The sequence below is a fragment of the Phyllostomus discolor genome, chromosome 12, assembly GCF_004126475.2.
Source record: "Phyllostomus discolor isolate MPI-MPIP mPhyDis1 chromosome 12, mPhyDis1.pri.v3, whole genome shotgun sequence".
In the NCBI taxonomy this organism is placed as follows: Eukaryota; Metazoa; Chordata; class Mammalia; order Chiroptera; family Phyllostomidae; genus Phyllostomus; species Phyllostomus discolor.
In genome coordinates this window covers 39,864,478-39,877,521 of record NC_040914.2, presented here as the reverse complement: position 1 = coordinate 39,877,521, position 13,044 = coordinate 39,864,478, and the positions used below count along the sequence as shown (strand labels likewise).

The 13,044-nt window shown below is 45.6% G+C and overlaps 1 protein-coding gene across 5 annotated transcripts in view; it reads left to right on the top strand.

Moving 5' to 3' along the window:
* Nucleotides 1–9,275, top strand: part of SV2B (synaptic vesicle glycoprotein 2B) — a 95,102-nt gene extending 85,827 nt beyond the window's left edge. For 4 of the 5 annotated variants that reach the window (XM_028502260.2, XM_028502264.2, XM_028502258.2 and 1 more), the window contains 2 exons: nucleotides 683–842; nucleotides 3,110–6,153. In XM_028502260.2, the coding sequence (XP_028358061.1) occupies nucleotides 683–842; nucleotides 3,110–3,293 (344 nt within the window). In that variant the 3' untranslated portion in view covers nucleotides 3,294–6,153. Of the gene's footprint in view, nucleotides 1–682; nucleotides 843–3,109 lie in introns of all 5 variants that reach the window. The other variant, XM_036013121.1, reaches the window with a different exon arrangement.
* Nucleotides 9,276–13,044: the final 3,769 nt, after the last annotated feature.

Here is a 13,044-nt window from a genome sequence, read left to right as displayed (position 1 = left end):
TGTGAGGGCAAGTTTCCCCGCGGAGGTGCTCCCAGGAGGCACTTGTTAGCAATGCCAGGCCAGCCCTCTGGCTTCTTGTCAACCGGAAGTCCTCCCTCCCACAGGCTCCTGATGCCTGGAGGAGACTCTTGCCTGAAACCCCAGCTGGTTGTTTGGGACCTGCTTTTTTACCTCCTCGGGGCACAGAGTGGGGCTGAGAATGGCAGATGTGTGGGACGGGATGGGCGTAGATGGAGAATAAGCAGGTTGGCCTTCTGTGGCCCATTTACAGTTATGTTGTCACTAGAATGTAAGTTCCACAGGAAGACTTTGCTTTTTTAAATACAATAACATGTCTCAAGCATATAGAAGAATGTTTGGCATATGATAGACTGCTGACTAGCCCACACCCCTGCCTTGTCCCTAGTTATTCTGGGCTGGGAATGCAGAGTGACAGTTTTGAAGTTCTTCCCGTAGGCTAACTCTGGTGATGTGACCCAGGCAGAGGGCTCTGATTCCATGGCCGGGGTACCACGTGAGGGTGCAAGCTGTGCTCTCTGTGGAGAGATGGACCTTTTGCTTATGGTAACCTGTCACTTCAGGTGTACCTGTGAGGATGGAAGATGGGGCAAGACCTGTGGCGAACAGCCTTGCCTGTGGCACGGGCTTCATGCTCCTTTTGGCCCTTGACCTCCCTCCACAGGTGGCTCCATGCTGATCTCGGCGGTCTGCTGCTTCTTCCTGTTTTTTGGCAATAGCGAGTCAGCGATGATCGGCTGGCAGTGCCTCTTCTGCGGGACCAGCATCGCTGCCTGGAATGCGCTGGACGTGATCACGGTGGAGCTGTATCCCACCAACCAGAGGTCAGTTCTTCCCTGGGCTGCTCGCTGGCACTCGTTTGGACTTGAGCTAGAAATCTACCTGCTCTACGATCTTGCACCATGGTGACCTTGATCTTCCTGGAGATCCATGGACTAAGTGTCTTAGGATTTTGAGTTTTTCCTGTCTGGGAGCTGGCACAGACCTGGAAGTGGGTAGCCTAAGGCTTAATAGGATGCAGTGAATGGCAAGATGCAAAGGATGAGTGTAAACCGTGTCTAGGAGAGAAAATAAGAGGGCAATACCATACGTGTCACATCATCAAAAAGAGGTGAGAATGAACTTCCCACGGGAGATGAAGTGAGAAGGTGAAGAGCTAGGGAAGCACAGGACTGGGGAGAGGTGGAGGGAGATAAAGGTGGATGAGGCGTGGCGGTCTGGGGCATTTGCGGAGAGTGTGACGGGCTGCCCAGGGTTTATTTTATTTTGCAGAAGCCATGTGAGAAGAGACCTGGTTTAAAGGCAGTGGAGCAAGGCCTTGACTTAGCAGTTATTTCTCTTCACAGAGGAGGAAGTGGGGATTTGAACAATAGCACATAAAGGGGACTTGTGGTCAAAAAGGACTGTGAAGTGGTGTGGAAAGCAGGCAAATGGAATTCTGGGGGGAAAAAAGCCCTAAATTGGTGACTGAGTTACTGGGATGTGGTTTGCTATGGAAAAGTACAGCATACCACCCCCTGAACCAAAGAACTCCTAAGTTTTACAAAAATAAAAATAAGAGGAAGAGAAGTGATTGTTATTAGCATGGGGTGGGATTTTATATGGAATAACCACAAGAGAATTAACTAAAGAAAATACTAGAAACAATAAAGCAACTTAGTAAGGTGGTTAGTAATAGAACAAGCTGGATAATGTATAAACTTTAAAATACATTAAGAAATTAAAACTATAATTGAAATCCATTTAATAACAGCAGAAATCATAAAATATCTGGGAATCAAACTGATGAGAAAGGTGAAGCATTTACTGAAAAAAACTATAAAGCTTTACTGAGAGATATAAAAGAAGACTTGAATATATGTCAGGATATACCTTATAGAATTCTAAGATTTAATCTTACGAAAATGTCAAATCTTCTTTAGACTTTCTCTAACTTAAAAATGCCCCTTCAAAATTGTATGAATCCTCCTCTCAACCCCAAAGAACTTGAAAAAAAATTAACCTGGAGCTTATTTGGAAAAGGGAAAACTGTAAAAACATCGAAGAATATTCTGAAAACAAAAGACTAGAAAGGCAGCTAGTAATTGTAAAGGTCGAGTGTGGTACAGTTACCCAAAAGAAAATGTAAAAAAGAACTTAAAGTATAAATACTTAGCCACATCCTTAATAAACTTGTGGTCTGAGAAAGAAACATTTTATTTCGGCTGGGGAGGGAGAATGTGGGAATATTGTGTCTGGGCACAGATGGAGTCCAGGAAGGACAGAAGGTCAATAATAGGTCACTGTCCCAGTCCCTGGGAAGTGGGACTGAGGGACAGTAATTTGGGTTAGGTTCTGCCACGGATGACAGAAGCCCCCCAAACACTGTAGCCTTAGGAAGGTGGATATTTTATTTTCCTTTCCTGTAAACGTCCAGAGCAGGCACTGCAGGCTCTTTCTGTCTTATTCTCCTTCTCATGATCTCGACCACGGTCCAAGGTGACACCAGGTACCTGCCAGGAAGTGGGATGGAAGGAAAAAGGAGGGAAGAGAAGAGGGCAAAAGGCCCACTCATGACACCTCTAAGGAAGTTTCTCGGGAGTCCTCACTTACATCCCATTGGCTGGAACTTAATCACATGACCATACGCAGCAACAAAGGAGTCTGGGAAATGTAATCTTATGCTTAGGGAAACACTATTTAGGGACAATAAGTGTCTAATTTATAAGAGGGTCAAGAGTAGGGGGAACATTTACACCTTCTGCATCATCCTTCACCCTTTCAGCAGTTCATAATCCTCCCGTAACACCCGTGAAAATGTTAAAAAAGGATATATTTGAAAAGAAAAAGAAACAAGTTTGAAGGGAATACTCCACGATGTTAATAGCGGTGATTGCTTTCTAGTGGTGAGGTTATATATCGTTGCATCTTCATGTTACTCTTTATTTTCTAATTTGACTGAAATGAGAATGTATTACTTTTATATTTAAGGGGAAAAGATCCCTCCCACACCTTCAGTATACCTTCGCCCACAACAATGGAAAGAACCCAGTCCTACTCATCGAACAAAGCCTAGCTGGCGTCTTTCAGAACATGCTTTCTTCTTTTACAGGGCAACGGCCTTTGGCATCCTCAATGGATTATGCAAATTTGGAGCCATTCTGGGAAACACCATCTTTGCTTCTTTTGTTGGGATAACCAAAGTGGTCCCCATCCTTCTGGCTGCTACCTCTCTCGTCGGGGGCGGCCTGATTGCCCTTCGTCTGCCAGAGACTCGAGAGCAGGTCCTGATGTGAGCCACCTGCAGGGAGAGGCAACCTTGGAAGAACCTTTTCCAGGAACCTTCAATGCGTCCACACTTCTGTCGCCATCCAGAGGACTTTGGATAGCACCGGAGGAGAGACTGATGTTGCGACCCGTAGTTTTAGGACCCATTTCAGCTTCAAGATGTTTGTAACTCAGGTGACTGATTTGGGGGGTCATGGGCCACCCCTGATAATCAGAGAGCTGTGTGCTTGGTTTCAAGTCTCCCCAGCCCAAGGCAGGGGAGGAGAACTAACCCCCCTCCAGTGGTGCACATGCTGAGAGCAAGGAGTGTGCATTGCCACAAGTGAGGTGCAAGGACGTACTTGCAATGCAAAAAAAGAGCTTGAGAACACTCAAGCTCTTTCAAAAAGGTCCTTGGAGCCCAGTGGCCTACCAAATTGACTTGACGAGAAGTTAGAGCCATCCTGTGAATGTTGGGCTGGAAGTATAAAACACATATATTTTTGCATTTAAAAAAAAATCACCCATCACATTTTCCATTTGAAAATTGGCCCAATAGCGGCGAAGATACTCTGACATAGAAAACCAAATATCTGTGCATTATCTATAGCAACCTCCTACCCTCCCACCAAGTGTCCTGAGCTTCTCAGGATGATTAGATGATAAAATTTACGAATGATATTGATTCCTATTTTGATCTATTCAGTGAAACGTAATGGGGTAGGTATTCTGTAAACTAACTTTGTACATAACTGTATTTGGGTTCAATTTGCAGAAACAGGGTCTGCAAATCTTTGCCAGCATTATAGCCATATTTCGGGAGGACTCGGTGTGTGAGGCCCCGGGAAACTGGGTCTGCTGGAATGAAATGCAAGCACAATTTCCCAGAGCCATTTAACTTGCTGTGGGGAGGAGGCACTGCGCAAGCTCCCATTGTGCAGCTCACTTAATCCGGGCACTTCTCTTCGTGTAGGTGGAGAGCTCTCCCCTCTTACACAGACCACTTGAGAAACCCCCCGCTCCACCGTCTGCAGTACTGGCATTTGACTTTGCCGCTCACCCCGAAACACCCCGAGAAGCGTTCAGTAGCCTCTGGCGCTGTCTTTGTCGGTGAGAGTCCAACAGGGTGGACAACGTGTGGGTTGGAGGGAGGGGCGGGGAAGTATAGCCGCAGTTCTTCAAAGTGGAAGTTCTTCCTGTTCCTTTTGGCAGCAAAACGCAACCCAGATTTGTTATAATGGTCAGGTCCCATGGGAAATCTATGCTATGGGTCTGGGTTCAGGATTTTGGAGTCAGATGTCACTGACAAGGGAGCAGGGAGTCTCGTGGATGCCAAATGTGTTTTCCTTGAGTGCTCTAGGAAGACGCTTTCCTGAGGTCCAGTTTGGAACACGAGTTGGGGGCAGGTGGAGGAACCTAGGACTAACTACTTTGGCAAGGATCAGCCACAGGCGGAAGTCTTCACCGTGTAGAAAAAGATCAACATTTCATCCACCAGAATTGTTCTGCATGGAAGGGACAGGGAGCTGGGAACCTGTGACCCTGGCAGTGAACTTACCTGGACCGGGTGACCGTCAGCCTGTGAGAACTCAGGCTTTGAGCTGATGAGCGGCACTCTCAATGCGGAAAGGTGCCTCATTGCCCATACCAGAAGTCTCCAAAATCGAAAACAGAATAACGATGGCTCTGCTGAAGTGTCTTCTCAGTTTTAGAGAAATGCTTGGGTCCCGACACAGCTTCAGGCCATCTTTCTGTTGTTCCCTCGAGTAACACGCAGACAGGGGGAGAGAGTAAATTCTGCCGTAACTTTCTACCCTCAAGTTGAGATCAGTTTTAATGGTTGAAATGTTTCCTCTGCTTCCTTGTCTCTCACCTCTTTATCTACCCCCTTTTTTCCCCATGTACATTGAAGACACATCTACTCGGATTTGACATCCTGATACCCCCCAATATATAAATAGACCACCGTGTTTTAATGTTTCTCTCAGTGCTTTATAGAAGCGACCTGACAGAAACGCCATGTCAGTGACGAGAGACCCAATGTAATATAGCTGTAATATACCTGCCACAGTCTTAAGATGTGAAATATAGTGGCTAGTTCACACAAGAGAGCTGTGTGAGCCTGGGATGACTACGTCCCTTACGTTGGTTCAAAGAGCAGCTATCGCATAAAGAATTGACAAAGCAGTTAAGAGTCTACGTATCTAGTGCAGGTGGATCTTGTAAATCTAAAACGTGATACATTTTTTGTTAGTGTTGGGGTGGCTATGATAATTTTTGGGGAGGGTAAGCTCCTTTTGATTTCCAAGTGCTAACTTGCGTGTTACCTTCCTGGCTTGTCACACCACCCACCGACACAACCAAGGGCAATTCTCATCCCACCTGTGGTCTGTGGGCTTTCCCCACGGAAAGCCATCTGGCACGGGAATGTGCCCCCTTCTCAAATGCCATCACTCCTGCTGAGATAAATGCTTCTTGACATGCAGCCTCAGTGGCAGGACATTGAGGGGGGTAATGCACAGCATTCCTGGCCATCCACCTCTTTTTCCTTTTGTGTTCTACCCGGAGGAACTCCCAACGGCATCTGTGGAGAAGTAAAGGAATGAGGTTCTCCCTCATTGAGCGAATCTGTTCACAGTTCACGATGTATTTTATGACGTCCAGTTTGGGAGTAGTTACTCTTAACAGTCTTAACTGTATTGTGTCCTTTTCTGATGCTGATTTTCGATCTTTCGTTTTATTGAAAATAATTGGTGGAAGGGGTGTGTCAGTTTGTGAAGCCTTTCGCACATGAGCCCCAAGGTCATGTTACAAGTCACCCCGTTCCCAGGGTCTCCTGGTACCTTGTGTTCGTTCATTAAAAAATAATAAAAATAATTGTAAACAAACCTTGAAAAACTGAGGCTAGAGATTATTTTCAGATGCTAAGATCTCTTCCGGTTTCCTACATCGATCTAATCAGCTAGGAGGAGCATCAAGAATCATTTCCTTTAACTTTATTTTGCACAGGGGGACCTGGAAAGATTAAACGATGTGTCCAAAGTGAGGCGTAGCACTAGGAGTGGGTCACAAGGCTTGTTGTGCTCTCTCTGTAATTCTGAGCTGAGTTGTCAGTCACTGATACCCTACTGCAGGGCCACCCACAGAGTCTTTGGGGAGTGGGACAATGTGACCAACCCTCACCTTCCATTTCCTGAGGCCAGTCACTGAAACCTCACTTGATTGGTTGACCTAAAATGAATGGGAGGGCCAGAAAAAATCAGTATTCATTCATTCAACAAGTCCACTTAGACCTCATCCAACACGTGTTTTCAGAACGGCTACCCTGGGTCTTGTGTTATATTAGGTCCCTGCCTCTGAGTGCTTTTCCTTCCACGTGGACCGAAGCTTCGTGCTTCTGTGGGTAGCGGCGTTGTATTTACTCACAGCCCTAAGAGCAATTTGGGAATAAATCACGCAGAGCCTTTGCCTTTGAGACACGCAGAACGGACATTGTGTTTCATTTGCAGAGGCACGGTGGGGAAATTTAGATGCATGACTTTTGCGCCAGCAGTGAGGTTCCCAAAAAGGTGAATGATGAAATGAAACCGAGGCCAGAGCTATCCACAGAGGTTAAAGGGAGAAATACGAGTGCTTATAGTCAGTGCTAATTATAGAATGGACAGGGGACCTACTTGGCAGGCCCATAACGCAGTTCCTACCCTCAGAACGTTCAAGATGTGAACTGGGGGATGAGCATCTCACCTGAGAACACAAGCTTAGCTTTTCATTTACCTCTGGTCCTGGTGGATTAAAATATCATATAGTTTTAGTGACCAGAAATATCTATTCCTTTACAAAGCAAATTGTCTTTTAGGAGGTGTCTTCCACCACAGTTCATGTGGTGGCCTTATTCACAGTGACCATGGCTCAGAAGAGCATGCCACTCAAAATCAATTGTCACCCCCCCCCCACTTCCCGTGTACGTATATAATCTCAGGAATTCAGATTTCTCTAAATCAGCATGTGTGATTTCAGTAGGATAGGAACAAAGGCCAGTGAAAATGACGTTCCGGGAAAATTAGACTTTGGACTGTTTTGCAAAGGACTGCTTAAAAATGCTCGGAAAAACAACTGGTAAGCAGTCGATGAACCATTATAAATGACTCTTATTCATGAAAGTGCTTCTCCTGAATAATTGCAAAATAAATTCTTTCAATCGCAAATATATTTGAAAGTGATGAAACTCTACCTCTTCAAAATGTGTCTTATGGTTTAGCTTTTTTTTTTTTTCCAGTTTGGAGTCAGTCTGGGTGAGTCAAGAAATCCCAACTTTAACAAAAGTTTGGAGTAGATTGCTAATAGCTCATTCGCAGGTATTTATCCTAATGATTTTAATGAGGGCAATTTGCAGAAACCTGCAGAAACCTGCACTCCGTGTAGTTTACCGTGGGACGATGGAACTGTAAGCTGCAGATTTGCCATCAGGACACAGACAGCACGTGGCTGAGATGTGTGACAGAACTGAGGTTGTGACAAGGGATGCAGGAAAAGGGTATTTTGTGGGTCGTCCTGAACAGACATGGGCATCCAGTAAGTCTAATAGATGGTTTTGAAAGGTAGCTCAACTACTGAAAAATCATGGTTTGGGGAAGGAAGACGGAGGTATGTGTGACATGTAATAATAAAAAAATATATACCCCACAGCATATAGATCGATATGAAAACTATTTTATTGTTTAAAATACATGTCATGGATTAGTCAGTTCTGACTCGAGCTCTTTTTCGCATAGGGCATAAAAGTCTAACATATATTTTAAAATTTGAAAGTGCGAAATATGTATAAGTATAATAAACACAGATTTGCCGTGTCGATTCTGCTACATTTCCAATGGGCCGAATATTAAAATAACTGACCTGTGCCTTTCAGGTTTCAGGAATAGAGGAGGATTTAAGGGTATTTTTCTGCTTGAGCTTAGGTCCCAGATTTTTGGTCCATTTGAGTCCTGGAGGTTCCCAAACCGAACAGACTAGGAGAGTGTCTGCATCATTTGTTACCATACTTCTTTCTTCCGGACATAATGGGTGAAGCAGATAAAGCAGGTTGAGGCATTAAGAAGAGCTCTTCTTAAAGTTTGCTGGCTCTTTTTTTTCTGTACTGATTTATACTTATAAATATTTAGAATTTTTTTCTATCCCCAAACCATAAGGTAAACTCAGAAAGTGCAGACTAGGCTTTTGGGTCCCAGTGAGCAGTTGTGTGGGGTTAGAGGTTTTATTCCTTCTGGTGGGCGGGGAGCCTAGAGATGTGCCTGTTTGCGGGGGGCGGTGGAAAGAATCCAGATGTGGGTGACTACTCATAGTCTTCCCTGAATGTTTGACTAGTGGTTCTGAGTTTTTTTTTAGCATCACCGCTACAAAAAGGGCTGTCTCAGTCCTTTGACTACAGGAGACACTGGCCGCTTTTCAGATGTGCCAGGCTGAGTAGTAGTGATGACATAGCGTTATCTCGAAACAAAGGTGATGAAGACCACGTCACCAGCTTTCCACAGTGGTCCCGGGAAGTGCTCTATGATTTGCAAAGAATACTTGGTAGGGAGGGCAGGCATTTGTAATATCACAGCTGTTGATGAAGTGGGCTGACACCCAGCCCGGAGAGGAAAGAGATGCTGAGAAGGGGGTGTGTAGGTGACTCGCAAAGGGACCCATTCCCCAGCTTTCAGCGCCTTGACAACTGGTTGGATTAATCTTGCCCATAGGCCCACCTGGAGCTGTTTGGATGAGCCTGTACATGACACCATGCCCAGTGAATGCAGCTACTGCACGATTAAGCTAATGCGGTGAGTGTGAAGTGACCGAAGTAATCTCTGTTTTCTCGTCATATTTTTCACGCTCTAGTGTCCCTGCCCCTTGACATGTTTTTCCACCTGACTGTCCCTGGAGAGTGGGATGGCTACGCCTCTTTGCACTTCAGTGTATGAAAGTAGCAGAAACATTTGGTTTGGTGAGTGGCAAGTAAAAATTTTAACCTTGAATACTTTGTGATCCAAATACTAGCAAACACTTGTGGGGAACTTTTACTGTACGACAAGGGCTTTGATAAAGACTTTTGAAGACTTCCTTCTTTAATTCTTAGAATAACTTAGTGATATGTTACTTCTTCCCTCTAGTGATGGGGAACCTAAAATATAGAAAGGTAGATTAACTCGCCAGAGACCATGAAGGCTGTTAAGAGGTGGAGCTGGCCCTTTATCGCCAGGTGAACAGTGCAGCGTGCCCACCCCACCAAACTTCCTCCCAGAGAAGGCTGGGTGTAGGCTAGTCACTGGCTGCTCATGTTTCCAGGCCATGGAGACAATATTAGCTAAATTAAATGCCATCTTAAGCGTGGGCAGTTCCATAGGACCATGATCTTACAAACTTGTCTTTTTTCCTGTGCATCGTGATTTGCCTAGCATCTGGGATGTCAATCTTGATAAATGATGGATAGAAAGATGAATAAACACCGTAGTTGAATGGCGAGGGGCCATTCTTTAAGATGAATTAAAATGTCGAATCCTAAAGATTTAATCACTGGGCTGATCCAAACGCTGACCTCACGCTGCTGCCATGGCCCTGGGGCAGGGTCTCGGAGGCCTCTGCTTTGTTGAGCATTAAGGCTCTGGTTATTGGATGGTGGAGAGCCCTGGGCTGGGGGACTCAGGGGAGGGTCCTGGTTCTTGACTGGTGGTGGAGGTACTCAGGGGACTTCCGGCAGTGGCTTTCTGCCAATTGGTATGGAAGCGTTTCAGTATTTTAACAGGGATGGGTGTGGCCGTGTGAATTCACTGAATGGAAATCTTGGGAGAACAAGTTCTCAACCCCAATGCAGCGTCCTTGTCTGGTAGTGGTTCCCAAGGACCGACCAAGGCCGCTGAGGCATCATTAATTGAAAAACTTGGTGAGGTTGGATTTAGAATCTACCAGGCATAGGGTTTGCTTTCCATTTACAACACTAGAGGGCAGTAGCTACCTTAGAAAAAACGGGTCTGTGCTCCAGGGAAGTTTAGCCTCTGCCCCAGTTTCCACCAAGGGACATGAAACAGCTTTTGCAAAATATCGAATATTTTCCCGCTATTCTTTAGGAGGCGTCTGAATGTGGAGATGATTCCAGAAGATATTTGCTGGAGGGCCCAAGATGCCCTTCAACGATCATTATAGGCTTGCGCCTGAAATAGACTTTCCTCATCTTTGGGGACAATTGTCTAGATTCCGTTTCAGCATACATTTATTTTAAATGCTCAGGTGGACACACCTGGCACCATCTTGGCAGACAGCTGGCATTTAACCCCTGCTTATTTAACCAGTCCCTCACCCCTTACCATTGCTGGGTAATTGCATGTAGGTTAAAACCTCTGGCTGTGCCTGGGAATTTGTGAAGATTAAGTGTTATAAACAAGGAAACCAAAGTGAGTGGTGCTTTGCATATTTACAATAGGTCTATGCAAAAATTGAACTCTTCCAGGTAGGGAAGATGGCTCCTGACTTTAACCGTATTTAAATACACTGCTCTAGCCAAGCTCACGGGAGCAAGTCTCTCCAGCAAACTGACCCACGGAACAGCGGTCACATACATCGGGAGAAGCTTCATTTGGGAACCCAGAGGTTCCTGGCTCCAGGCCTAACTTGCGTGATCTAGGAAAAGGCTGTGAGGTGTTGGGCTGGTTGCTTAACCCCCGTTTTCCTCATCTTTAAAATGGAAGAGGTGGGCACACGGCTGTAAGGTCCCTCCGGGTTTTGACTTCCCACAGTGGGAACAGGCACGCTAAGCAAAACACAGAAATAGAACTTTCTGCGTGTGAGTCCTGCTAGAATGAAAGAAAGAAAATGCATGTGATGTCACCTATGTTTCCTTTTGAGAGGGCGTGCTTTGCTTGTTCTTGACCAGTGGCTTCTGCTGGAGGAAGATAAGTGGCGGGCGATCTGTACATGTCATAGCGAGAGCAATCGGGGTTCAGGGCTATAACTTAAAGAAAAAAGGAAGTACTCGTAGTGAAGATGAATTTTAGTTTTATGTCCGGATCTGCACTGAGATACCCACAAGGTAGTGACAAGAAACTTCATTAGCCACACCAGTGGAGATACCAGTGAAGGAAGGTAATCAGAGAGACCAGGACTTGTGGGGGGTGGGGAAGAGAGAGAGAGAGAGAGAGAGAGAAGAAGAAGAAGAAAGAGGACAGAGAGGGGGTAGAAAAATGTGCAGGAGGAGAAGGAGGAAGAGGAGGGGAAAGAGCAGGAGAAGGAGAGGAGAGAGGGTTGTTTTGCAGCCATACACTCCCAAGGTCCAATCGTTTATTTGATGGTTAAGCTAAGGCAAGTGAGAGGCTTCTCTGTGTCTTCTTCTGCCGCCTGATGTCTGTAAATGTTGGTTGCTTCTCCAGCCCCTTGCCTTTCCCTGAATCTGTAGTTCTAAGGGGGAAAAAGTGTTTCATCTATTCAGTACAGATAATTCTGCTTGAAGCCAAATGGGTAGAAAGGGACCAGCAAGTGTAGCAGAGAAATCACATACACTAAGTCTGGCCAGAAGGAACTGTGCCATTCCAGAACGTCCCACAGCTACAATGAACATGCAGAGAAGGGAGACCACAAGTGACAGCTGGGTGCAGGATCTGGAAATGTATCTGTGTAAGTCCTGTGTGTTTCAGGAAGTGGACCTTCCTGGCGTTAGTCTGCACGGCAGAATTCTGGAGAAGCACGGAGACCAGATGTGTGCACCAGGCCTGGAGGAAGGAAGGGGAGGGAAGATGACATTGCTCAGAGATGGGTCACTGGCCACCTCCCTGCACTTGGAGTGGAGGCTGTGGGACTGCGAGTGGAACAACAGCCCTAACAGTGGCCATATTGAGGAAAGGCTTTATGGGGGAGCACTGAACATGCAAGGGGGGCGGGACCACCGAAGCAGGCAGAAGAACCTGAGGAAAGCACATGTGCAAACAAGTGGTATTCCTTGTGAACTTTCAGAAACAACCAGGTGAAACTCTTAATAGGGTCAGGAATCCCACGTCAGCAGCCTGGAGAAAACCTTAAGAAACATGGAAGATTACTATACATGTGATCCAGTTTATAGGAACCTTAGAAATATATAGAAAACTTACAAACGTAGCCCATGCACCACAGAAAGACTGACTGAGGGAAATTTGGGCTTCTTATGTGCAGAAGATATATAGGACGACAGGGTGAAGTTTCACAGAAATCACGTCTCTTCCCAAACGCCGGTGTTAAGGTTTTATTGGGTCTGAAGGCAATGTCTGAGACCCCAATAGAACTCTTTAGAATCACGTTTTCATGATTCGATCATTATGTATTTACTTTTTCTCTGGCCTGCCTCAAATTCAAGAATTTCTACTTCACAGTCTATTATCATTTGGCAAGCAAAATTATAGACTATCCACAATTTATATAATCTTGCTTAAAAATCAATATTGCGTTTGTGTCAAGCTCTCAGATGTAATTTATACTGCATATAGGATTTTTTTTTTCCCCATGGAAGCTAGCCTAAAGGAAAGAGAAGAGGGGAGGGAGAATGAATTAGATGGTGGAGACTGCAGAGCACAGCTGGGGAGGAGGAGGCAGGACATGGGACAAAGCCAGGTCAGAAGGGGACAGCAGGTGGTCAGAAAGACCACAGAGCAAGAAAGAGGTCATCAGGAGAAGTTCTAGGGACCAAGGAGAGTGTGTTCAGGATCCTGGTTCCTCCAATAGGGGGCGACAGAACAGGTGTAGAATCTTGGATGAAAGGGAGACAGAACTCGTGCCTGAGGG